This window comes from Micromys minutus (assembly GCF_963924665.1).
Source record: "Micromys minutus genome assembly, chromosome: 4".
Taxonomy (NCBI): Eukaryota; Metazoa; Chordata; class Mammalia; order Rodentia; family Muridae; genus Micromys; species Micromys minutus.
Window position 1 is genome coordinate 65,392,986 of NC_137973.1, and position 26,122 is coordinate 65,419,107.

The following is a 26,122-nucleotide window of genomic DNA, read 5'->3' on the forward strand; positions in this document are numbered from 1 at the left end:
CAAATATGACATTGTAAAATCTACTAAAAAAATATAAGTTTATCATGTTAAAGAAGAGCATCAAGCCAAGCATGGTGGTTCCTGACTGCCACCCCAGCAACAGGGAGATGAGGCAGAGGATTGCAATGATTTCTCGGCCAGCCTGGGCTATATAGAGAGTGCAATACAATTTCAAAAAATGAAATAAAATAAAGTAACTTAGAATCGCTCCATCAAAAGCTTCTTTCCACAAGCCCAATGCATAATAGTTCAATTAAAGAATTTTTAAAAAGTTTTATATAACGTGGACTTATTGTTTAATTTTTAATTTCATAAGATGTTTCAGTAAGGATAAATTTCAATGTCTTCTTGTTTATAATCTGTTTTCCATAATTGAGACCTACAAACATCAAAAAGATCTGGAGTTAATTCCTGTTTGCTAAGTAGCTCTACTGCTGTCTTGCTTCTGGACACACTGTGACACCATCCCTGAGACTCTTCTGAAGCTGGCCACTGTGCGCCTTTGCATTCCTAAATCCTGATGAGTGAGAACAAAGAACTTGTTGACTGCCAGGCACGTGATGATCTGATAGTTTAACAGCAATTCTTCTTCAAATATCACCTGTCACGTACAGACTGTTTTTATGTATGGAGATGTCTGCATCAATTTTGACTAGTTCTTATCGGAATAAAATACCAGCTTCAGTGTCTCTATACTATAGTCAATTTCGTTACTATATTAGTAAAGAAATTTTAGCGAAAACATTGTTTTCTTGTGATCTGTTGCTTTACCTTTGTATATTCATATTATCACTTGCATTCACAATATCATATTTTGATGATTTATTTTATTTTTAATTATGTGTGTGTGTGTGTGTATGCGTGTGTGCACATGAATGTAGGTGCCCACAGAGGCCAGAAGAGTGTGTTGGGATCCCTGAGGTTGTGAAGGTGGTTGTGAGCCACTGAACAGGAGTAGAATTTACGTTCTCTGCAAGAGCAATGTGTGTTCATGACCATTGAACCACCCTTTCAGACCCTACAATATTGAACTTTTAAGTTTTGGTGACAGTACCATTTACAATGAGATCAGATAATCAATATTTGAATAATGAATTTCCCCCAAATTGGTTCCTGATTCTGCAATTTGGATTTAAAAATTGAACCGTTATTAGAACAAGCTGGTATTTAATCTGCTTTGTCAACAGATATACCCATCATTTAACCATAAAACCTCAATTATTGGTGTCATTTATAGCCACTGTTTCTTGTTTTGAGGATGCACAGAAGACTGGAAATAAGGTTAAGTGAAATTAATGGAGGGCAACTGTTTTCTGGCATACATGAGCAATCTTCCTGTTTGGAGTGGTTCATAAATACACTCGAGGCAGCTGTATGTGTCTGTGTCCAATCACCAGCTTTGCACAATCCTTTGAAAACAATGACTAATGTTTTCTGATAGTAATGCTGTTGCTTCTTCAGCAGATTTCTGTTTTGTGGTTGGTTTGTGGTCAGCGATGGCAAAGTTAATCTTAAGGTCCCTATGATATGTGGAGTAAATATACTGACTTTCATATCCTCATCATCAGCTTCTTTGAGAAGCAGAAAATTAATCCTTACGCTGTACCAATACATTAAACCTTTATTTCTGGAGGGCTTATTGCACCATAGAATATGTATAACCAAATAATAAGAGTGGTGGATATACAATATACAACAAATGGTCTGACTGTAGCTACGGGAACATGCAGAAGCTGCCAAGCAAAGCTGCCTGCTTCTTTTGCCCTCGTGTGTTTTATGTACTTCTAATCTACAGATCCCACCAACTCTACCGACTGGCATCCTGACAGCCTCATGCTTCTCATAGGCCATGGTGCATGCCACTCAGCACAAGCCATGGCACAGCTAGGTGCTGCACCCAGTGATGATGGAAGGGTTCGCAGCATCAAATACGCCCTCCAGGGCCACCAGAACAATGAGGGGCTGCTTACAGCCAGTGCTCAGGGCCAGGTGTCCTCATCAAATCAGCCAGTGCCCTGCACGTGGTGCTCCCAAGGGCTAGGAAAGGAAACAGGCTGTTTCAGTTCCCTGAGTGCTACACTGCTTAGCTCAGTGAAGGGCCAGGCCTCACAGCTTACCGTGAAAGAGACTGCATTAGGGCTGAACTACTGTGGTTTTCTAGTTTGTGTCCAGGATTATCTGTCCTTATTCCACGGCCCCAGATGTATCCTGCACTCCTCCTTTACATGACCTTCCAGACTGGCTTAATCCCTTTCCATGTCCTAAACATTCCTGCTGTTCTTTTAATGCTAAACGGATGAAAAAATTCAAGCATCTCTTGTCCAACCTGTGACATGCCTGTAAAAATATTACTGATGCCTTTATACCTACACAATATCTTGTAGTCCTTCCTCGACCTTTATCCAAAATGTTCTCATGAATGGTTTGCAGCATCGCAAAGGCACTCTGGTGTCGTCTCAGACATACCTTTGCTTTAAGGAGTGATTTCACTGTGAGCTTTGGGAGGTCAGAGATGGTCTTTCCATCACACTCTGCCCAGCAGTGCCAACAACATCTTCCCTTTATTTTAATTTTTAATTGGATATTCTCTGTATTTATATTTCAAATGTTATCCCCTTTCCGCCAATCCCATCCCACCTCCCCTCCCATTGCCACCATGAAGATGCTCCCTCTCCCACCTCAGTGCCTTGACAACACTGGGAAAAGGAGCCTTCACTGGATCAAAGTTCTCTCATCATGCTGTTTATTGCTACTCATGGGATGGCGGAGCAATGAATAGTGATCCCCACTAAAGTGAAAACCTCCATGGTCTTACAAAGAAAGGAAACACTGTCACAGTTTATTACGAATGTTGAGTCCAGAGGAAAGATGGAATTTAAGCCTGACTGAATCTTTTCATTCACCTTTCTATGAGATGAGCTTGCTGTCTAAACTTTGGACCTGCAGGTATGCTAAATGTGAACAGTTTTGTCCCTTTCTATAGCTCTAATGTCCATTTAAAAAAAAGAGGATTGAATAAAGACAGAAAGTGTATGTGTGTTTGTGTGTGTGTGTGTTTATGGGTGTGTTGGTGTTTGTGTGTATGTTTGTGTGTGTTTATGGGTGTGTTTGTGTATGTTTAGGTGTGTGTGTGTGTGTGTGTGTGTGTTTGTGGGGTTTGTGTGTGTGCACACACACACACTCACAAGCATTCACATGCTTCAAAGAGACATTCCATAGAGATTAACAGCAATAGTCACTTGCAGGAGAGACAGTGGGCTTAGAGAAATATAGAAACAATCCTTTCATCCTTGCCCTGTAGATCCCCAATTACTCTAGTATTTTTATAACATGGAATATATGTAAAATTGCAAAATGATAACCTAAAAAGTATTCTTTGGCTCCACAGCATTATGTACAGATACACAAACTTCCTTCAAGAATTTATTTTCAATGCTGCAGACATGGAGAGAACAGAATTTAGGTTGAATACTTTTCATAAGATATTCTCTGTGGTCATTTTAAAAAACCTTGTCATAACAAAAAATATATGTTTACACACATGGTTATTAAGAGTAAAGTGGAAAACACTGAAAACAGATGTCTAAATTTTTTGGAGATCATATACTTCTCATGTAAAATATTTACAATTTAAAAGTCAGTCAATTCATACGTTTAGGTTAAAAAAATCCATTGTGACTAAACTCGGGATAGCTATTAAAACACTTAATTCTTTAAGGACCAAGGAAATACTAGCTATAAAATAAAACGAAAGACCATCTGGAAAGCAGAGAGAGTGAAAATTAAAAAGCAAGTTCTGTCTGCTCAGTGCTACTGAGGGACCCTAGCACATGACTATTAACCCATTTGGAGATGAATGTAGAGTCTGTGTGATTACAGGGAGCCCTGAGATGGATTCAGCATCTACGCATCTCCTGGGAAGCTTTGTGAGTCAGAGACATAAAACCAAAGTACCAGGGGGTTATTGAAATGCTATTTCCTGTTGCATTATAGAACTCAAAAAGAGAGTAAACATACCAATGACTTGCATGGCCGGTTCCACATCTGTTGTGGCCTCTTCCAACAGGGACAGTAACTTGGCTGAAATCTGATGCACAGATTCAATGTTGCTAAACAAGTCCTCCACGTCCAGCCTATGGATCTGAAGAAGCAGAAACACGGAGTGAGAGCACATGGGAAGAGAAGGGGCTTCCTCCTGCTAAACAGTGGGAGTTTGACCTGCCTTACCCTCCTCGATGAACATGATCATCCAGGGCTTCTAAATGTATAGCTTAAATGTATAGATTTTAATCATAGCAGTTGTGGTGGTGTGTCATAGCTCTGTCTTAAACAAAAACAGAAACGTCTGACTTCTGTGTATAGCTGTACTTCAAACCAAAATGGGAAGATTTAGATCCAGTGGTGTTTTTGCCGACTGCCCTCTAGGTAAGCACGTAGCACTCAATTTAGAGTACTTTCCTGTTAGGCTGGAGTGATGGCTCAGTGGTTGAGAGCACTTGCTGTTCATCTGGAAAACCTCAAACACCCACATAATACAATCTGAAAGTCATGGATGCTATCAGGTTACACTGGCTGGTCAGTGAGCTGGAGATTCTCCTGTTCCACATTGGTGCTGGAATTGGAAGCATTCATCACAAATTTGCTGTTTAAGGGGACTGATGCAGATACCAGCCTTCATGCTTTCAGATCAAGCGCTTTACCCACTGAGCCATCCTGTAACTCCAGCTTCAGGGGAACTGACTTCTTCTGTGGGTACCTGAAAACATGTGCCATAACTTACACATTACAGAAAAAAATAACAATAGAATATTTTACTGCTTTCACAGTAGAAATCAGGCCATATCTTTCAAAAATAACTATTTCAAAGCTGTTTTAAACAACAGATGTTCTAAAAGCAATAACAAATAAATTTGCTGGGCATCTTTTTGCTCTTTTTTGATATAAATATACTAATTATGAGTTTGTTATGTTTATAATTTCATGCCTATTCTCAAGTCAGTGTGATTTTATACTTTATGTTCCTCATAAAAATTTACATATTCATCTTTCATTAAATATTTCCTGATTACTTTCTATGTCCTCAGAAATTTGACAGAAGAGAAATCCTATCTTAGGGAATGATTTGTAGAGGGGGTGGGGCGATTATGTTCAGTAATCAGAGTGTGCTGAGAAATGCACTCTGATTTGGTCTTTAAAATATTCTAGCTTTTATAATTGAATTGTGAATATTCAGGATACAGCTACATCGGAGAAGGATCAGCTGAGGTTAGTATACGACAAAGAACATCAGTGCCATTTGTCCACTGTTTAGTGCGATATACATCATGGATGGGTAGACAGGTGATCAGCTAACTTGCCTGGGAGGAGCACCAACAGCAATGAGCAGAGGTGTTGAAAGAGGTCATCAGGATCAGATGAGAGAGACACCAAGCCCTGAATGGTGCGAGTCAGTAACAATGGACATAGGCAAGAGTTAGACTGGGGGCCCAGAAGATGGCTCAGTGGGTAAGATGCTTGATCTGAAAGCATGAAGTCTGGCGTCTGCATCAGTCCCCTTAAACAGCAAGCTCTGGTGATGAATGCTTCCAATTCCAGCACCAACGTGGAACAGGAGGATCTCCAGCTCACTGACCAGCCAGTGTAACCTGATAGCATCCATGAGGTTTAGATTGTGCTATAGCAGTGGTTTTCAGCCTTCCTAACGCTGCAACCCTTTAAAACAGTTCCTCATGTTGTGCTGGCCTCCAACCATAAAATTATTATAACTGTTATTTTGCTACTGTTACCAATTATAAATATCTGTATTTTCTGATGGTCTTAGGTGACCCCTTTTGGTCATTTGACTCCCAAAGGGGGTCATGACTTGCTTAAAAGCAGCTTTAATATAGAGTTTGTCTAAAGAAAAAAAAAAAAGACAAGGGTAAAAAGCAATCAAGGAAGACACCTACTTCCCTCATCCTGCCTCTGACTTTCATTCACACCTGTACTATATGAATAATGTGCGTGTGCATGCACGTGCACACACAACACACACACACACACACACACACACACACACACAAGATTGGGGAAGAGACAAATGTAGGAAGAAAAGACAGAGGGAAAGAGAAAGAGACGGAGAGAGGGCTGATGGGACTCTTCGGGTGAAGAGTGGAGATTTTGTCATCGAAGTCTATTAGAGCGGGGCGAAGAAAGCCTGTGTTGGTCTCGGTGCTTTTCCTTATGGATCTCCGTCGGTCTCATTTCCATATTGTCTGTGTGTTATTTTGGTCACACATTCTCTCACTGAAGTTGGAAGAATGGCTTCGCACTGTACTTTGCGAGACGCCGTGGCCGTGCTGGGTATTTCTTATGCCACACAGCTATACTTTTTTCTTTCAACCAGGTCTGGGAATTTCTTCGGTCTGTGTTACCAGCACTGTCCAGAAAACACCTCTAATGGTGCCTCAGGCCCTGAATAAAGGCCACGTGCTAGAAGGAGACCCCTGTCCCCCTCTTATTTAGCCAATTCTGTACTAATGGCTGTTCAACTCACCAGATTTAGGCCAAGGCTTTCTATCAGTCAATTTGGGAGCAACTAATAATTTTCTTAAAAAGAAATCCAGAAGGTCAACCTCCGAATCATTGTCATCAAATTCATGCAATCACTTATTTCTATCTAAAACTACAGAGCCTTTCTCCAACTTCCTTTCTTTTGCTTTGTTTTGTTTTGAGACAGGGTCTCTCTAAATATAGCCATGGCTATCCTGGGGCTCCTATGTAGACCAGGCTGCCCTTGAACTCACAGAGATCTGTTTGCTTGTACCTTTAGAATGTGGGGGACAAGTACCAGAATGCCGGCTTCTCCAACTACTTTTATGTATTTTTTTTACAACTGAGGTTGTAGTTCAGTGGAAAAGTGCTTACTTCAGTGTGTGTGAAGCCCTGAATTTGGTTCCTAGCACTGAGAAAAAATACTTCAGAAATAATCTGCATTTCCTCACTAATTACTACATCACAAATGTAATCAATACTGGCTTTTAGGGTCTTCAACCCAGGGTCTCCCAGAATATACCTTCATTAATCATTCAAGAGGAACAGATTCGTGTGGTTCTTTTGCATAGACTCTGGGAATGTTTGGGGTTACTGCTTTCTATAGTAAGAAGTACATTTATTATAATATAAAACGTGTGGAAGAACATGACAGCTTTTGGCTCGGTTGTTAGTTAACATATATGACATTATTCAATAATTACTATCAACTGGTCAAAATTATATTGACCTACTGTACTAGTTATCTTAAAGGTTTACTACTATGTGTGAAATAAATTGTGACTTACTGTAAATGTACTGGTTGCTATTTATTTGGAGTTGTCACACTTTAGCTTCCTCATTTACCTGCTTTATCAGGTAGTGTTTATATGTGATTCACACACTGCCCATGTTATTTTATTGTGCTGTGCAATCTTGACTTTGTCAACTTGAAGCGTTTTAATTTTTTTCTTTCATCCACCCCTCCATCTTCTCTGTAAAGTGTGACCCATCTTGAAGACAACAGAGTCAAGCATAAAGTCATACGTGGAGGTTAAGGCAGACCCAGCACCATGACTTTGCCGTTCTCCACCCTCATCAATGTCAGCAAATGCCACTCACAAGTATGTGGCCATCTCTGAACTCCTCCAGGTTCTGCTGACTTTCCCCAAGTTGTCACTTCTACCTTTACCTGCCAAGGTCACTTATCCTGTATATCTAATTTAGATTATAAATCCATTAGCAAGAATCTAATGCTATGTTCTATCTATAATCTTAGCTCAGTGCAACAAATTCTGAACAACAGAAACTCAGTTTTTAATTCCATTTCTTCCTGAAGGACAGAAAGGATTAAAACATCAATTGGCCTGGTTTCAATCCTATCACCACGGGCCCTTGGGGATTCTGTGAATCGTAAAATGAATTCACATCCAGGCACGGCTGTGCCAAGGAACAAACAAACATCTGGTCCAAATCGGCTTTTAAAACTGATAGATGGTTTTGCGATTACTGTTATAAATTCATGGAAACATCCACATACATTTATTAATCATTTACTCAAAATGGGCAATGCTCTAACAGCTTAAAATCAAATTCCACTTTAAATGGATTAAAATTTACTTTTGAAAAAAGTTTAGGCAAACACTATTTTAAGAAAAATCAATAAATAGTAACTCAAAACATAGAAATTAAAGGTCACTGTTTACAGGGCCAATTCAATGTGTTGTTTTTTGCAGGCGTGTTCATGGTGGGATAGAATGTTCCCATCACATCCAAATCATTACTAGGTTTCAAACCAGATAGTGTGATAACTCTGTTTGCTATTTTTTTGTTTGCTTATTTAAGGGTATTTTGGATACTTGTGGTATTTTATAGCTTCATAAAAATTTTAGCATTGTTTTTTGACTTTGGAGAAAAATATCTCTGGAGTTTTGGTAAATATTGCTTTGTGCTGCATAGACACTTTAAGGGCAATATTTTTCTATCCAAGGAATACCTTCTGTCTTTCTATTTAACTCTGCCATCTTCAGATTTGTTTTAATATTTTAGAGTTTTCAGTGATTTTTTAAATATAGCATGACATATTAGTAAGCCAACCAGTGTAGTGCCGGCATAAATCTAGACACATAGCCCAAGAAACAAAACAGGAAGCCCAGAAACAGACCTTATATTTATGTACAATTGATTTCAACAAGCAGTGGAGGATAGAGAATCTCCTCATTACTGTGCTAAGAAACTGACTAATCACTCTGCAAAAATCAACTTGAAATAGATTAAAGGCTCAAAGGTAGAGCCTTAGTTAAAAATGAACAAAAGAGTAGACACTTCTCCAAAGGAAAAAATAATATCCAAAAGGCAGATGCCTCAGTTTTTTCTTAGAAGGGAGAACAAAACACTCACAGGAGGAAGTACAAGGTCAAATAGAGGAACAGGGATTGAAGAACAGATCTACAGAGACACTTCACCTGGGGATCCACCCCATATGCAGCTACCAAACCCAAGCACTATTGCTGATGCCAAGAAGTGCTTACTGGCAGAAACCAGATATAGATGTCTCCTCAGAGGCTCTTCCAGAGTCATACAGATATAACTGAGGAAACTTGTAGCTAACCATCGGACTGATCATGGGGACTCCAATGAAGGTGCTAGAGAAAGGACTAAAGGAGTTGGAAGGGTCTGCAACCCCATAGGAAGAACAACATTATCAATCAACCAAACCCTCCACAACCCCCATGGACTAAAACACCAACCCCTGAGCACACACGGAGAGGCCTATGCTTCCAAGTGCATATGGAGCAGAGGATAACATTGTCTAGCATCAAAGGGAGAAGAGGCCTTTGTTCCAGTGAAGGTGCATTTTCCCAGTGTAGGGGAATGCCAAGGCACTGAGGTAGGAGAGGGTGGTTGGGAGTTGGTGCACCTTTATGGAAAGAAGTGGAGGGGGGATGGGAGCATGGGAGTGAGGAGGATAACATTTGAAATGTAAATACAGACAGTATCCAATAAAATAATTTTAAAAAATGCTCAACTTACCAAATCATTACAAAGAATGAAGAATAAAACCCCAGAGACATATCAATTCTCATCTGTTAGGACAGTCATAGGATAAGGGGGCTAAAGATACAAGTATTGATGAGGATGTGGAAAGAAGGAAGCCCCATCCACTATTGGTAGGAAAGCAAATTAATTTATCCACTACAGAAAACTGTGCGTGGATTATATGAGCTAGAACCTTACTTCTAAATTATATCCAAAAGAACTGAAATCAAAATGCCAAACAGATACAATGCCATGTTCCCTGTATCATTCACAATAATCAAGAACTACGTGTCCAGTCGGCAGGTCTATCTGATGGACAAATAGATAAAGAAATGATAGTATGTATTTGTCTGGTGGTATATACTACTTATTCTATAAAATATGAGATCAGTCATTTGTGACAATGTGGATGAAGTTGGGTATTACAACAGCTGAAATAAGTGTGTTGTAGCACAATGCCAGGTGGTTTAGTTAGAAAGTATAACAATGCCAAGGTTACAGAATAGAGAGTAACATTATCGCAGTGGCTGGGACTGGTTAGCCTTTGAGAGTTGTTTGTCAAGGTCATAAAGTTTTACATAGAAGGAACAAGTTTAAGAGACCACTGTTTATCATATATATTATGATGTACAATATAAAGATAGCATGTTTCCAACCATAGATATATGTAATGCCTTGTTTTTCAATTAAAAAGGAAAAAAATTTTAAACATTGGCTTTGTACCTCTCTGTGTATAATCTATATGTCCAGATATAAAGTACTCAGTAGATAAAAATAGATGAATAAAATTGTATTAATTCAAAGATTATAGCAACTAATAATTACTTTGTACCACACAGGAACATGGCAATTTTTTCCTTCATTTTTCTGCTCTTACATCATGGTTCAAGCTTTTGCATTTACTCAAAAATGTTTTGTTCTCATATGACATGCTACCCATTTAAATGTTTGCCATCTCTCTGTCCTGTCTTTTGTATTGGAGGGGAGTGACGAGAACCCTAGATCCTTAGCTCTATCTGGTTCTGCTGGAATTCTCTGGTCATCCACCTCTTTGCTGTGGTGGGGATGTTACCTAGCTGACCAGGCAATCAGGTTATCATGAGGTGTGTGTGCTACTATCTGAACATTTACCATTCCTCCTTCTCAATTTATATGTTCAAATCTTACATCCAAAGTAAATGGAATAGGAGATGAGGCCTGTGGTTGGATAAATGAGAAATGTCCCTTATAGGCCCAGGGATTGGGATACCTGGTCTCCTACTAGTGGTTCTGTTGGGCGAGGCCATGGGACCCTTACAAAGCAGCTGCTGGAGGAAGTTCATTACTAGGGAGAGCAGGCTGTGGGTGCTTAGAGCCTCACCTCATCTCTAGTTATCTCTGCTGTCTGTTTGTGGGTTGAAGATGTAATATCTTAGCTTCCTACTCTGGCATATCCCCCCTGATATTATGAACTCTTCTTCTTGAACCAAAAGATAAATAAAATCTTTCTTCATAAATCATTTTTTTGGTCATGATGTTTTAGTTAGTTTTTGAAATTTCAACACGATGAACTATGGCATAAGTGCATGCTTTGTTTTACTTTTTGTTTCATTTTTATGTTGAGAATTTTATACAATATATATTAACCATATTTTTCCCCTGTTCTAACTCTTCCCAGAGTTTCCTGTACCTCTGTATCCACTCAACTCCATAGTCATGGTGTTTTATCATAGCAATAAAAAGTAACTGTACCAGGCCCTTGTGAGATTGATCAGTCATTGGAATGTTGCTTTTGTGGATAGTATTAATAAGTTTATAAAAAGAAACCTGAGAGAGGCTCTTTATTTTTTCTACTTTATTTAGTCACGTAGAGTTACAGATACAAGGCAGATGTCTAGGAAAGGTTCCATCACCAGAGATGGAATCTACTGATACCTCAGTTCTGCACTAACAAACTTGTGGACTCTGAGAAGCCATGTTCTCTTACTTAAGCCACTGTTGATGGCATTTTACTAACATAGATGTATAATATAGAGCTGTGACATTGAAACAGTTCTTTGGAAAGTCAGTTATGTCACATCCTTTGCATCTCAGTCTTCTGTCAGATTGCTTTGTCACGGTGATGTTCTTTGTTTTGTAGGTTTGTCTTAAGTCCCCTTAGTTATTTCCTTTGCTTATCTGTGACTTCGATTGTATTGCTTTCTTGATTGTATTATATTGAAGTTCTTGTACATATATATAATACTTACATATAAGGCACTACATATATTTATGTTGAAGTTCATTGCATATATTATGAATTTTAGAGGGTATAATTATTAGATTTTTTTCTTGCTTTCAAAACTAACTTATCTCAATATATTTGCCTTTCTGAGTTTTTCTAATGCCCCACTCAGTCTAATATAGTGTGGTGTGTGAACACAATTATTTGATTAAAATTTGGTCATTTAAATTAAGTTGAATTTCTACAGATATGGATGTCTCCTGAGAGGTTCTGCCAGAGCTTTACTGACATAGATGAGGATGCTTGTAGCTAACTATCGGACTGAGCACGGGGACTCCAATGGAGGAGCTACAGAAAGGAATGAAGGAATTGAACAGGTTTGCAACCCTATAGAAAGAACAACAATATTAACCACCCAGGAACCCGAACTCCCAGGGACTAAAACACCAACCAATGAGTACACATGGAGGGACTCATGGCTCCAGCTACCTATATAGCAGAGAATGGCATTGTCTGGTATCAATAGGATGAGATTTGGTCCTGTGACAGCTCATTTCCCCAGTGTAAGGGAAGGCCAGGGTGATGAGGTGGGAATGGGTGGGTGGGAGTGGAAGCATCTTCATAGAAGCAGGGGAAAGGGAAGGGGAATGGAGAGGGGTGAAGGGATAATATTTGAAATGTAAATACATAAAATATTCAATAAAAATTTACTTTTGTGGAAGCCCATTCATATTCTTTTATCATTTCAGTGGTCTCTGAGTAGCAAACAGTCAAATATCAAAAGTAGCTAAGGAAAAAAATCTGATTTGATTTTTCAAGCAATCATGTTAAGTGACTATTTCATAATGTCCTACTTAGATCTAGCTACAAAGGCAACAAGGACGCTTAGCTTGGCTGTTTGTATTATGTGGGAAAATTACAGACAGAACCAAGCCTCCTCCTTAGTTTACACTTGGCAAGTGTCTATTTGTACTTTTCTGTTTAATAACAAACACTTGAAATGGGTGACTCAGTTTAAAATCAAACAAGAGCATAAGAATCATAAGATAGAGCAGCTAAGCACTCTCAGGTGTCATACAAACTCCAACCAGTTACACTAAAACCAAAGACTGGGAAAAAGCCTAGAAACCGACTCTTGAAACAATATGTTATTCACATCGCAGCTGTTCATAGGCCTTGCAGATAATTAAGAATGCATAGATAAAGGAAGGAAAGTAAGATCACCCACCATTCACCAAAGAGTAAACAATGATATTTTTAGGTACATTCTTCAGAACTCTGTGTGGGTGGGTTGGCTACATGTGTGCATTTAAATTTATAGTACAATTAGAAATCTCCAAACTTTACACAAGCATTGTTTCCTACCATCAGTCCCTCCCTCAAACTAGTAAATGGGAGAATTGTGTGGGAACACGTGGGGTTCTTTGTCAAGTTACTACATTAACTACTAGAAGTGGATCTTGGGCATCTGGCCTTGGTCATCTCCATAGTTATTACTTTATGATACACTTCAGAAGTATAATGACTCAGTTTGGGTTATGAATATCTGCAGGGATTATACTGAGTTCTGGGGGAGCTGGAGAGATGGTTCAGCAGTTAGAGCACTTGCTATACAGTCATCAGAACTGGAGTTCAGATCCTGGCACACACATGATGATGCTCTTACTGTCTGCAGAAGACCTGCAATACCAGTTCTAATGAGGGCAGAGTCAGAAGGACCTTATAGGCTTTTTGGCTTCTAGTCTAGCTAAACATCACACACACACACACACACACACACACACACACACACACACACACACACACAATGATCCCAGATTCAGGAAAAAATCTTGACTCAAAGAAACAGGCAGAGAACATCAGAGAAGGACACTACACTCTCCTCTGGACTCTGCATGACTATATGGGTACACAAACTCACACACTATGTATATGCACTTTCATACACAGACACAAACAAACAAACTAACTAACTAATAATCTTTTTTTAAACCAAGTAGTTGACATTGGTTTTCTTAATGTTCAGTCATTACAACTCTGATCTGAAGTTTTAGTATAGGCTTATAATTTTATTATCAAAACCAGGTCATGTCGTAGCCCCAGATTCATGCAATAACAAGTCTACAGTATTTGTAGAACACAAAGAAATCGTATGGGCTGATGTTAGGTGATAAATGATTGAACAGTGAAGAGGTATGCAGGGGAAAAGCTAGGAAAATGGAAGAGGAGGAGGAAGGGGATTCAAAGAGGAATCAAGATGGAGCTGGAGAAGGAGGACCTATATCAGGTGGTTGCTATTGGTGATAGGTTTGAATAATAAGTAAAAATATTGAATATTTTAAGGGTTTCTATAGATCATTTAAATATCTCATATAGATGGTCAGATTGTATCTTTGTCAACTGGATGTAAGCTTATTCTGTAGAGAGTTTGTGAATTGAGAATTTAATATATAAACCTGCTTGAAAGCTACCTGGATTTGGAGTCATGTTTGTGCCAGGCAGCGGAGTAAAGGAACAAGCTGGGGTTGCATCCTCCCAGGACAGAAGCAGCAGAGTCTGTGTGCTCAGCTCCAGACTGCAGCGGCTTCCGCAGAGTAAGACCACAGGGGCCGATAAAAGGTTAAGCCATCCTGTTAATATTTACCACAACAGAAGGGAATAACATTGCTTTTGAAAAATACAGTAATTATTTTCAACCAAATGCTTCTGAAATCTGATGCTAGGAATGGTCTGGTGCTTTGGAGCCATTTGGTAAAAAACGTAGAGTCAAATTTGGACATTTTTCTGGCCATTACTATTACAATTCAACTGGGTGTCATCTGACTTGGTTTCACAGATCTTTGGTCCTGCACCCTTCCCTAAAGAAGTCCCATGCCCTGACTTTTATAATGAGGCCTAGATATATGGGCACACTAGCACACTCTGTTATTTACTCAGAAACTCCAATGGTTGCAGCTGAAATAAGTACAGTGTAAAAAATACAGACTTGATCAGGCGATCCCCTGGGGGACATATTCTGAGCAGAAAGAACTACCTCTTGTGTAGGATGAAGAATCGGAGGGAGGAGAATGCTTACAGAACGTGGGAAAACAGGATGTTGGCATGAAGCCCTGGCAAGTGCTGTGCTTGGGTGACTCTCTAATTACTGTGGCATTTACTTGCACAGTTGCCTTCTAGATTACAAAGCCTTCCTGGGTAAACTAGCTATTATTTCATTGGGTTTCTCAAAACCGCTGATTTGTATGTGAGAAATGTCTCACTGAGAAACTGGATTCCCAGTATTTGACTAAGTCATCCTCGCAGCCAAGTCACCGTTGCATCTGGACAGCAATTCTTTCAGCTAGCTATGTAGCTCAGCAGTCAAGATTCCCACAGACCACCAGAGCATAGACAAAGGAAAGAGTTCAGAACAGAGTTCTGGGAGAGAGTTCAGAATTGGACAGACTGAGACTGGAAAGACTGACAGAGCACCAGAAAGAGGGAGCTCTGTAGGAAATCTCAATGGAAGAGAAAGGATAAATCCAAGAAAATGAAGGAAAACCAGATCAGAGATAGGTCAAGCTTGAGGAGTGAAGAAACCCACTTCAGAATCTCTTGACTAATAACAGAAAAGTAAAGTGCTTGTAGTGATATTCTGGTGTATGTGTTTGGGGGGAGGGTTGCCTAAGCAACTAGATGAAAGGTGCTGAAACTTACTGGTATGAAATAGGCTTCAAGGTCTGCATATATTGCTATAAGTGAATACTGGAAACTGGGCAATTTATAAAGAACAGAGATATATGTATTATAAGCTGGTAAGGATATCAATTCTGTGTCATCCCATGCAAGAAAGTGAAAGAAAAGAAAAAAATGCGTGAGAGATATTTAAACTATTTTAAAAAATAGCCCCCCTTTATAACAGCATTAATCTCACCCAGGAGAGTAGCGCCTCTGGCAATGAATTAGGTTTTTTTTTTTTTTTTTTTTCCAGCACTGTTGCACTGAGGACTAAGCATCCAACACATACACTTCAGAGGATGTATGTAACTCTAGAAGGGAATAGTGTCCAAAGGGAACCAGGAAATGAGTTCTGTGCATGTTGGATTTGATATGCCTTGTAGTCACCAAGCAGTGATTTAAGCAAGAGGTCAGATAAACAGAACAGGACTTCAGGTCAGCATTAGGACTGAGGTTTACCAACCATCAGCAGACAGCTGGGACTTATAGCCACAGAACCAGGTCAGATATACCTGGAGAACTATCGGCTAAGAAAATCAAATCTGAGCCCTGAACTACACTAGCGTTCAGAGACAAGGTCAATCAGTAAAGGAACAGATAAGGGGCAGCATGCTGTGGTTTCTGTTGAGTGAAGAAAATAGGTCAGGGAAGTAAGCATTTCCACTGCTAATGTCTGAAACAATTGTTTGCAGCATAACTAATTAGCATAATGAATCACAAACTGCCTTCTGTCATGATCATTTGTAATGTCATCATGAAATATGTTGGCAATTGCCGTTTGTGGGTCTATGTGCTCAGGAGGCATTTTCTTGACCTCTTGTAGACTCTTAGGGCAGGATCATGGCACCTACTCACAGGATATCCATTCAGGGTTCAGTGGCAGGCTTTAGACCTGATAGAATATTGACAAGCCTTAACCATGTAGTTTGTATATTCAACTAAAGAGTTACACTTCTCCACGAAATGCTGCCCAGTGAGTCAGGCTGAAAGGGATCTGTCCCTTCTCTGAACTCCAATGTGCCTAATGCTCATTGTCTTGCTTTATAGCTTCTCATAAATGAAAGAAACCTATCACCTCTAATACTGCTCCTCAAGGATATTTTCCATCCTAGGAACGGAATTTTATATAATTTGATATCTGTTGATGACTTAAAATGAACGAATTCATTGATTCGTGATGTCATTAACCTTGGCTGTGCCCAAAGTGCTGACTTAAAAGTCATCATTAAAAATGTATTTTCTAGTGTGTATTTCCATTTGAACCCCTGCTATTTTTGTTTGTTTCTTTTTTTTTTCTTTTTTTTTTTTTTTTTTTTTTTTGTACTAGAGACTGAACTTGGGGCCATATTCATGTCGGACAAATGCTCTGCCATTGAGGTATATTCCTTATTGTTCTTACGCTTAACTGAATGTGTAAAGTTTCCTTGTTCCTAGTCCAGTGTAATTATTTGGAATTTGAGAGTTGTGGCTCTTGAACTGACACACATGTCTTACACTGATCTACATCCAAGTAAGCCTGCTGTAAGTTCACAGGTTTTTCATTTGGGAGGTTTATGTCCTTATTAACATAATCATAGCCGGTAGAATTTCATGCTTATCTTCACAAATGAAAGCAATCGAAATGGCTGCATTCTAAGACGTGAAGCAATGAGTACAGGACCATCTTCCCAGGCTGAAAGGGATGTTCCTGGGCATTAAAGCAAATCTGTATATCACATCTCTGACTTGGAGTTCTGAGCATGCCAATATCTGCACTGGGTTGGGAAATTTGTTTCTTTATCTCTAACATTGGCCCAGCAGGATCTGAGTAGACTATAGATTTTTCACCCTGAATGGAGCTTAGAGGATGTTTATAAACAAAACTGTAGAAAAATGGTTTCTGTCAAAGCCCTGCAATGCTGGGATCCAAAAAAGATCCTTTCATTTCTGAGAGGAAGCTTCCTGAAGAAGCAAAGATAAAGGAGCTCCCTCTAGGAAAAGACGGTTCGCGCACTAAAACATCCTGGATCACTTTCATCTTCCACAGAGGCTCAATGCAATGCGACAGCAAGCTCTGTGTCTTTCAGGATGGCAAGACTGAAATGTCCCTCCTGGAGAGACAGGGAAAGGAGGGAAGGGAAGCCTGTGGCTTAGTCTCAGTACTTGAGAGAGGCAGGCTAGATATGAGTACTAATAAATTCTCTTTGTATAATTTTTCATTTTTAAATTTAATATCTTACAGCTGTGGCTTTCTTTTAAAACTTTTTTTGTGTATTTATTTTAAACTTATGTGTATACATGTGGAGTCTCTCTCTCTCTCTCTCTCTCTCTGTGTGTGTGTGTATGTGTGCACACGCATGTGTGTATGTGTTTCTGACAGCACCATGAGTATCCCAGGTCTGCTTATGATGGCCACAGATATCATCCTTAAAGTTCATAGTCTCCTGTCTCTGTGTCCTAAGCACTAAAGTGACAGGTGTAAGCTACCACACCCGGGTTTCCTCTGGTGTCTTTGTTTGCTTATTGTTTAGATTGCACCATGGGATTTCAAGAGTCTGGCTTTATTATTGATGGTAATTGTCTAGATTATGTGATAAGTATTAGATTTCACATAGAATGGGTAGTTAAATCTTGGCTTAAAAGCAAAACAAAGCAAACAAAACCAAAAACTAGATGGACAAAAAACTGAAGTTCTAACGCTGCCCTATAAGTCACAGGACTCATCACTATGATCGCATATTACTAATGATGAAACTTGGTATTTCTAAAAATAAAATTAAAGAATGTCTGTATCAATATTTAAAGGAATTTTCAACAAGAATATAATATTTAAAGTGAGCATAGTAGCTCGAAAGTTCTAGTGTAATGCAGGATCCAAAGCTGAAGCATGTTTCTTTTGACCCATTGCCCCCATGGACTTAGTCACAGACAGCTGCTCTTAACTTTTATTTTTCTCAGATTTCTACTGAATGTAGTACTTCAGATTTACATGTGTTCTGTTCTCTTGCTCCCTGGGCATAATTTGTTTTTGTGTTACCATCCTGCCCTTGATCTCTGTGTTTACTAAAGTCTATGAGGTCTTGTGGTGGAGAAATTTGGCCTCAGGAGTAGTTGGACTTTACAAGAGAGAAGATGGACTAGAAGGAAGAGAGAGGAGGAAGCGAGTCAACCTTTTCATGATGCAGACAGGGTCTGATTATACCCCCAGAGATATATCAGAAAAGATACAATGAGAGATTATACACTATAATGTTTATTCTACATAATCTAATGTGTACCTTTACACCTAAAAGTTCATTTCAACATCACTTAAAAAAATCATGATAAAAAATAATCAGAAAACATGATGAATAAACACCATAAAAGAGAAAAACTGATTTTTCATGTAACATTATGCACATATGTACAAGGATGGTTTTGGATGAAGGAGAGGAAGAGAGATAGAAAAAAATACAAAAATTATATTTTAATTAATTTTTTCTTTTAGAAATAATTGTAGATTTACATACAATTGTAAAAAGTAACATAGCAGTATCACTATGGTATTTCTTGGTTTCTCTTAATGGCAACGGTTAGCAAAACTATAGTTCTGTACACTGAATTTTCATGAGGTGGGTGCCAAGGTCCAGCCTCAGCATGAGAAAGGTGGGATGGAGCTATCCTGATTCAGTGATGTTTCAGAGTCAGTAGTGATGCAAGCTGTCAGTTCAAGTACTTTCTCCTTGTCCAAGGATGCTCATCTTTCCTCCTCACTCTCCCCCCTCCTTCTCATTCTTTTGCCTTCTCCCTTTCCCTTTTCCTTTCTCCTGTGTCACCATTCTTTTTCCTTCTCTTGTCCAGAGAACCTGAACCCAGTCTTTTATTTGCTAAAGTTATGTCATCAAGGCTTTGAGCATTATGAATAATTTATTCTGGAAATCCTTAAATTTACATACATCCTGTGACTCCTGGATCATTAATTCCAACCCCTGCTTCTTAGGGCAGACACTAAACACAAATCAAAAGCTCATTTCCTTATAGGTTTTACCTGTTCTTCACAGATAGCTGGACACAGCTCTTTTGGCTTAGCTCTTTCCCAGTACAGTAGACAGCACTCCTCAGTAACTACTTTCATGTAAGAACAGAAAGATGATGAACTGCTCACATCACAATAATTCCTTACGAGTTTTAAAATGTATGTAAGTAAAGTGTCTAGCTCTCTCTAGCATCTCTCTAAGCACTATCACCTCCAATTTTCAAGTAACTAGGAGGATGAAGTACTTACTTTTTATTTACTTACACATCACTGTTTAGTTCTCTAACTTTGTTTTCTCATCCTAGTAATTTTATGACCTCTTATAATCTCCTTCTACTACTATTTGTTTCTAGATCATACACAAGCCTTTCTCCCATAAGATGAACCCAACTATTGTTTTATTTGTATTTTATAGACTCCTTTCCCTATCCATACATTTTATTCTTGAGACCACTCATCTTAATTGTTTATTTATTATTGTGTGACCTTGTCACCTGAATTAAAGAGTAAACTTCACAAGGGCACAGAGCTGAGAATGGGGCCAACAGTCATTCATTTCATAACTGATGAATTAATCACTGAAATAACTGTGTACTCCTGCTCTAAGCTGAACATCCTACAAAATGATTCCTGGAAAAAAATCCTGTAAAGAGGAAGAATTATTCACTTATAAACATGGACTCCTGTTTACATCCAACCCTACTAAAAGAGAAATGTTTCTCGAATTTTATGTTGAATTTTACTAGCCAAGCAGTTATACATTTAAGTGAGCTCTGGAGGCATGGAGGTAGAGTTTACATCCATTTTTTTCTTTCAAATTCTTGATTATTGCTGAATTAAATAACTTGTTCCTGAGACTGCTGAAAGCCTATTTCTCAAATCTTTGGGATTAAATACCAAAAGGAAAAACACAGATATTTTGTGATAGAGGAAAAAACAAAACAAAATAAGCAAAACTGTGGATTTTCTTCTCATCATGTTTGAGAATATTGTTTCCTTTTGTAAACAGGGAGACAGAACTTCTGCTCCTCAGTACCAGAATTACAACCCGTTGACGTTTATGAATTTAGGACTAGAAATCCTGAGAAAGAAGCACAGGTCACCCTGCTGACATTTGGTGCTTGGAGTTCACAGTGCTGTTCTATCTGTTTAGACTTTGAGAGAAGATACTAGAAAAAGAAGAGCAATCACAAACTTGCATTCACCTGTTTGCTTCTCAGGGGCTGGACCACTTCTCTAATGCACAGCTCCAGATCCATGACGTAATCCCTCTCCGTCTGTATGAGCTCCCTGATGATCTTCTCTCGCTTTGCCATCATCCGCCCTACTCGTTCCTCAGGGGTTGGAGTTTCCGCTGAGGAGCACTCAGGCTGTGGAGTCATCTTTTCTGTTAAACAACACAAGTTCCGGTGAGATGCTAAGCTGATGAGATGCTAGGCTGAGGATTCTTTTTCCTTCAGAACATAAAAGGGAGGGTTGCTGTTAGCCAGCACTAAGATCATGGCGGTGGGTCTGGGAAGTCATATATTAATTTGGTCCGCACTAGATAGGGATCCTTTAAAATCACGACCAAGGCGAAGACGAGAAAACTGCTTCAGCAATGTCGTGCAGTGGCAAAGGCCGTGGCTCCCGAAACATCATTTGGAGATGGGACACATAAAAACACAACTCAGAACTTCTAAAACCAAAATTTTAACTAGGAAGGGAAATACGTCCCATTCCTGGTGGTCCTTATTACTAAAAACAATCGTCCAGTAGGTCATGGTCAGTGGAGTGAAAATGGATGGCAAGCAGGTTTTTTTTCTCCCTTCTTTTCATTCATAATCAGAACCCATGAGGAGTGAGACAGTGGGGGAATTAATATTTCAACTGTGATTTCTAACGGATTATCTTTCACATAAATCCTGTTATTGCTTAATTATTGAACCAACCTGATGGGTTTTCTTGGAAAAATTCACAGGATAAAAATTAATCAGCGAAATAACCATGTACTCCCACTCTAAGCTGGGCATCCTACAAAATAATTCCCAGAAAAATTCTGTAAGGGGGAAGAATTATTCATTTATAAACATGGACTTTTGTCTAGGTCAAACCCTACTAAAAAAGAAAATTTATACTAACATCCAGGTTAATTTTATATTGAGATTTAACTTTCATCAGGAGGTTGAGACTTACTGGTATGTCTCAATGGCGCCAAGTGTTTGAACAGCACATTAATGAAAACCACCAAAACCATCACAAGAGAAAACTTCTCACAACAACATAAAACTCTAGAAGCTTCGAACTAACTATCCACCATACTTTCAGATCAGGTCTCAAAATTATAGTATATTATAGTAGTCATAGACATTAAGACTGTGTGTGTGTGTGTGTGTGTGTGTGTGTGTGTGTGTGTGATTCAATATTGAAGCTTAACTTTCATGTAAATCTCTGCAATTGAAGACATAACTTTATTTCATTTAAGGCTAATATTTTTGTAACTAATCTTCAATGTTAGTGAGACAACCTTTAAAAAGGATCCTGGAAATCCTGTGCAAAAAATAAAGAACTGCACATACATAAGTGGAAATAAAGAGCCCTTCACCTGGCCTGCTTTGGAAACAAAGCTAATGAACTCCTGGAGGACAGTTCAAGAGATGGTCAATGATCTGTTATTAAGAGGCTTGCCCAAGAATGTAAGTAGACATTTTAAAAGGCAACAATCCTTCTTTTCTTGCATAACTCCAGGAATCTGGAAAAGTGCATAACCACACGTTTGGAGAATTTTGTAAAGGAAATCCAACATCCCATTGTGCTAGAACTGGCAGCACTCCTTCCTTCCTTAGGGAAGACCGGGGCTTGCCCCCTGGCATATAGAAACATGTGCTTTTAGAAACCACTCCATGCTAAAGAAATAATCTCCATGGGCTGTGTCAGAAGTTGGAACCTCCATACGGACAGAGAGTGAATGTTGGGGTGAATGGGGTTCTGCATCCTTCCTATGTTTACCTGTGTTATGGGGGTTTCTGTCATGCTTGTTGATTAGGATTTTAATAGACAGTGGAATAATCCTGCATTTTAGAACCCTAAATTAAAAAGATGTTACATGCTGTGCCATTACTATGGGTGGTAATATGATATGAAAGGGGGAACATCTCTGTGTGAGGGAAAATAGAACAGTGGGCAGGCCATGCACACAGCCATTGGAAACCCTTAAGAGTCTATATTGTTGTGAGACTGGGCTGACCTTGAATTCTCTATGTAGCTGAGGATGACACTTGGTCTTCATGCTTTTGCCTCCCATGTGCTGGGATTACAAGTATATGCCACCATACTCAATTTGTATATTTATGCAGTGCTAGGGATCAAACCCAGGAATTGTACATGTTAAACAAACATTCTAATGACAGCAGCCGCAGCAGCAGAAGCAACAACAAAACATAAAGTAGACTTTAGATGTCACATATATAATATATACAATATGAATTATATATTATTATACAGCTGTTTTATAAACAATATATGAATATGTAATATATAGTATATGTGAATACATAATATAATTATATATAATTATAATACACTTTATATTGTATATTATAAAATACATATAATATAATGCATAGCATATTATATAATACATATGCCATATAATACATATGCTATATATTATGTAACATACATATATATGATATACATTATATTATATATTATCATATAACAATATATTATATAACATATATATTATATAACATATAATTGATATATCTTATATTGTATATGTTTATGTATTATATATATATTTAGGCATACAACGTTATTTAAGGAATATGACTTGGTGTGGGATGTAAGACAGGGCAGAGGAAAACTGACTATGTGTATGTAGGGAGTCTTTACTCTAGGGATATATGAAATATAGCACAGAAAACGATGTCACTAGCAGAGAGCCTACAAACTAGTCCAGATAGAGCCCCACTGCTTAACATTACCTTGAAAAATAAAGAAGTATACAAACATAATGTAAGAACCTAATAAGGACCTTTACCTATCTTGGACAATGAAAAACTCCTAAAACATGTCCCCAGGTTTCTTCCAGTTCTATGTCCCAGTCTTGGGATTCCATATCAAATTTCTTCCCCACGTGTTCCAGTTGAGGCACTTTAAAACTTACCATGACAGATTTTTATTTTTATTTTTATTTTTTTGTCAATTAAAAATGACTTTGGTTTTTTTTTTTTCCTAGTGTTACTTAGCAACTTGGTCATAAATGTGGACCCTGGGGGCCCTTTGAGGTGACATAGGATGTTGGTCAAGATATTTAATTTCAAAAGTGTTTTTCAGGAGCAAAAACCATTTCACAGATTCTAGAGTTGAGTAACCTTCTAGATGTCTTTGTTTGCTCTTCTGACTCAAGTTTATTGCAGGAACAAAGATCCAGCTTGCATCATTTTATGGTTAGCTCTTCAAACATCTTGATGTTTGCTTCCGTTCTTAAACTAACAAACTCTCCATAGATTACCTACCGTGGACACCAAGTTTTCTTTTATAAGCTCCTTCTCGCCTTTAAAACTGTGTATTTGATTTATGCCACGTTTTTACATGGAGAATGTTTGTAGCCCAGCACAGCCAGCAGCTACCATCATGGTCAGCCAGCAGCTACAAATCCAACATACAGCTGAGAGTAAAAGAACCTTTAAGTTCTTATCACCAAAAACACACCCCTGGGTGTTAAAGGAGTAACGTGCGGCCAAACACCTACAAACATTTTTCTTGGGGCACGAGTGATGAATTTAAACTACTCTTATCATATGTAATTGTTAGATTTTGCCAGTATTCACAGCAAAGGATGAATGGCAGCCGCCACCATGCTGGAGAGAAAACAAGCAGTGAGCGTCTCATGCCGACATGCCTTAAGATAAGGAAGGATTCTTTGTCCTTTAAGGTTCGTGTTCATACCAGGTTCTCCTTTAAATCACTGCTGTTACTACTGTTGAAAGCATAAGCATTCTGTTCTGTATTTCACTTCCTCTATTCAGCGCATGGCAGGAAATCACCACACTTTAGTGTACAGTACACTTCCTTAGCTATGTTTCCCAAGTATGAGTTTGGGAATGCATGTGAAACAGCCCAAGTTAAGCTGTGATGTTCTGCCCGTTATCCTCATTACTAGAATTCTCCTTTTACACATCTCCAATTCGTGATAGGCTCCCTGGGATATGATCCACCCTGTATCTAGACACATCCAATTCAACGTTTTGCCACCTAAGTCAAATAGCTGTCCCATTGTTTCATAATCGGCAGCCAGACAAGAGAAATGAGTGTTTCTAACATGAACAGATCAGATGGAGAAGAAAGAGGAAATAAAAACAGAAGTCTGTGAGGACAAAGAGATGAGCTTTAGAATCATGGGAAACTTGCTGGGGGTAGGGTACAGGCATGAGGAAGACCCTGGTCTTTTATGGATTTGAAAAGATGTCCAGTGGTATGGGAGAGGGGGAGGGGGAGGAGAGACCGAAGGCTTCCTTCACTGGCTACGCTATGTGTTTGCTGCTAACATGACTGTTGCTGCTGCTGCTGCTGCTATTTGGGGGTAGATTTAAGACATGATTTTCTTCAAACTGTAAAGGAATATATATTTGTAATAATTGCTATTATCAAAGATAAGTACATGGAGTTCAGAGCCAGAAAAATGTGGGGTCAAACTTGCTCTATCATTTGTTAGAGCTGTTCTCATCAGCAAAGTCTAGCATTTTATATGTAAAATTCCTCATCTATAAGTTAAGGACAATGCTAGCAAACCTCATAAAGCACTTTGAGAATTAAATGAATTGATGTGCATTATACATTTGCAGAGTCTAACATACATGCAGCACATGCCAGGTAAATGGTTATCATGAACACCTGTGTTCTTTTTTAATTGTAATATGGTTTTCACTGTTTTAATAGCTGTTTTATAAATTAGTGTACAATCTCTCCCAAAATATTTTTATGCCTAGACAGGCATATGATTACTATAGCTCATTTATTTTCTTTTCAACATTAGTAGGCTCATACATATTTTCTGCAACTACCTTTTGCACTTTTACGGTGAACTTTATTTTTTGAACAAGTTTTAATTAAATTATATTTATTATTATTAGTGTACATGAAAGAGAGGGAGAGAAGAAAAGAGGGAGAACACACACACACACACACACACAGAGAGAGAGAGAGAGAGAGAGAGAGAGAGAGAGAGAGAGAGAGAGAGAGAGAGACTTGTGGCGATAAGAAGACAGCTATGTGAATTGGTTCTTCTTTACATGAGCTTCAGGGATGAAACTCAGATCATTGCAATTGTGCAGAAAGCTCTTTACCTGCTGAGCCATCTTGTGGCCCCCTTTATACAGTGGGAACCTCAAGTATGTGCACAGTGCTGCCATCTCTCCTGTTGCCAGTTTGAACTATCTGTGCTCTTATTCATGTGTGTGCACTTGTGTATGTGTGTGACACATATGTGCATTCGAGCCAAAGGTCTAACTAGATTCAAATATGCACATCTAGGGCATTTTAGATAAAGACCAGAAAGAGAGCTCATACTTAGGAGGAAGAGTAGAAATGAAACCACCAAAAGTGCTTCAAGCATATTAATACCACTGTCCTCTCCCAGTCTTTTTTCTGGGTGAATATAGAACACGTTTCCT

The 26,122-nt window shown here is 38.7% G+C and overlaps 1 protein-coding gene across 1 annotated transcript in view; it reads right to left on the reverse strand.

Annotated features, from left to right (window-relative positions):
• Positions 1 to 26,122, reverse strand: part of ARHGEF38 (Rho guanine nucleotide exchange factor 38) — a gene marked incomplete at both ends in the record, with an annotated part of 106,005 nt that overhangs the window by 51,054 nt on the left and 28,829 nt on the right. Inside the window, 2 exons of the mRNA XM_080916465.1 lie at positions 4,018 to 4,141; positions 20,669 to 20,850. Of these exons, the coding sequence (XP_080772591.1) occupies positions 4,018 to 4,141; positions 20,669 to 20,850 (306 nt within the window). The remainder of the gene's footprint in view (positions 1 to 4,017; positions 4,142 to 20,668; positions 20,851 to 26,122) is intronic.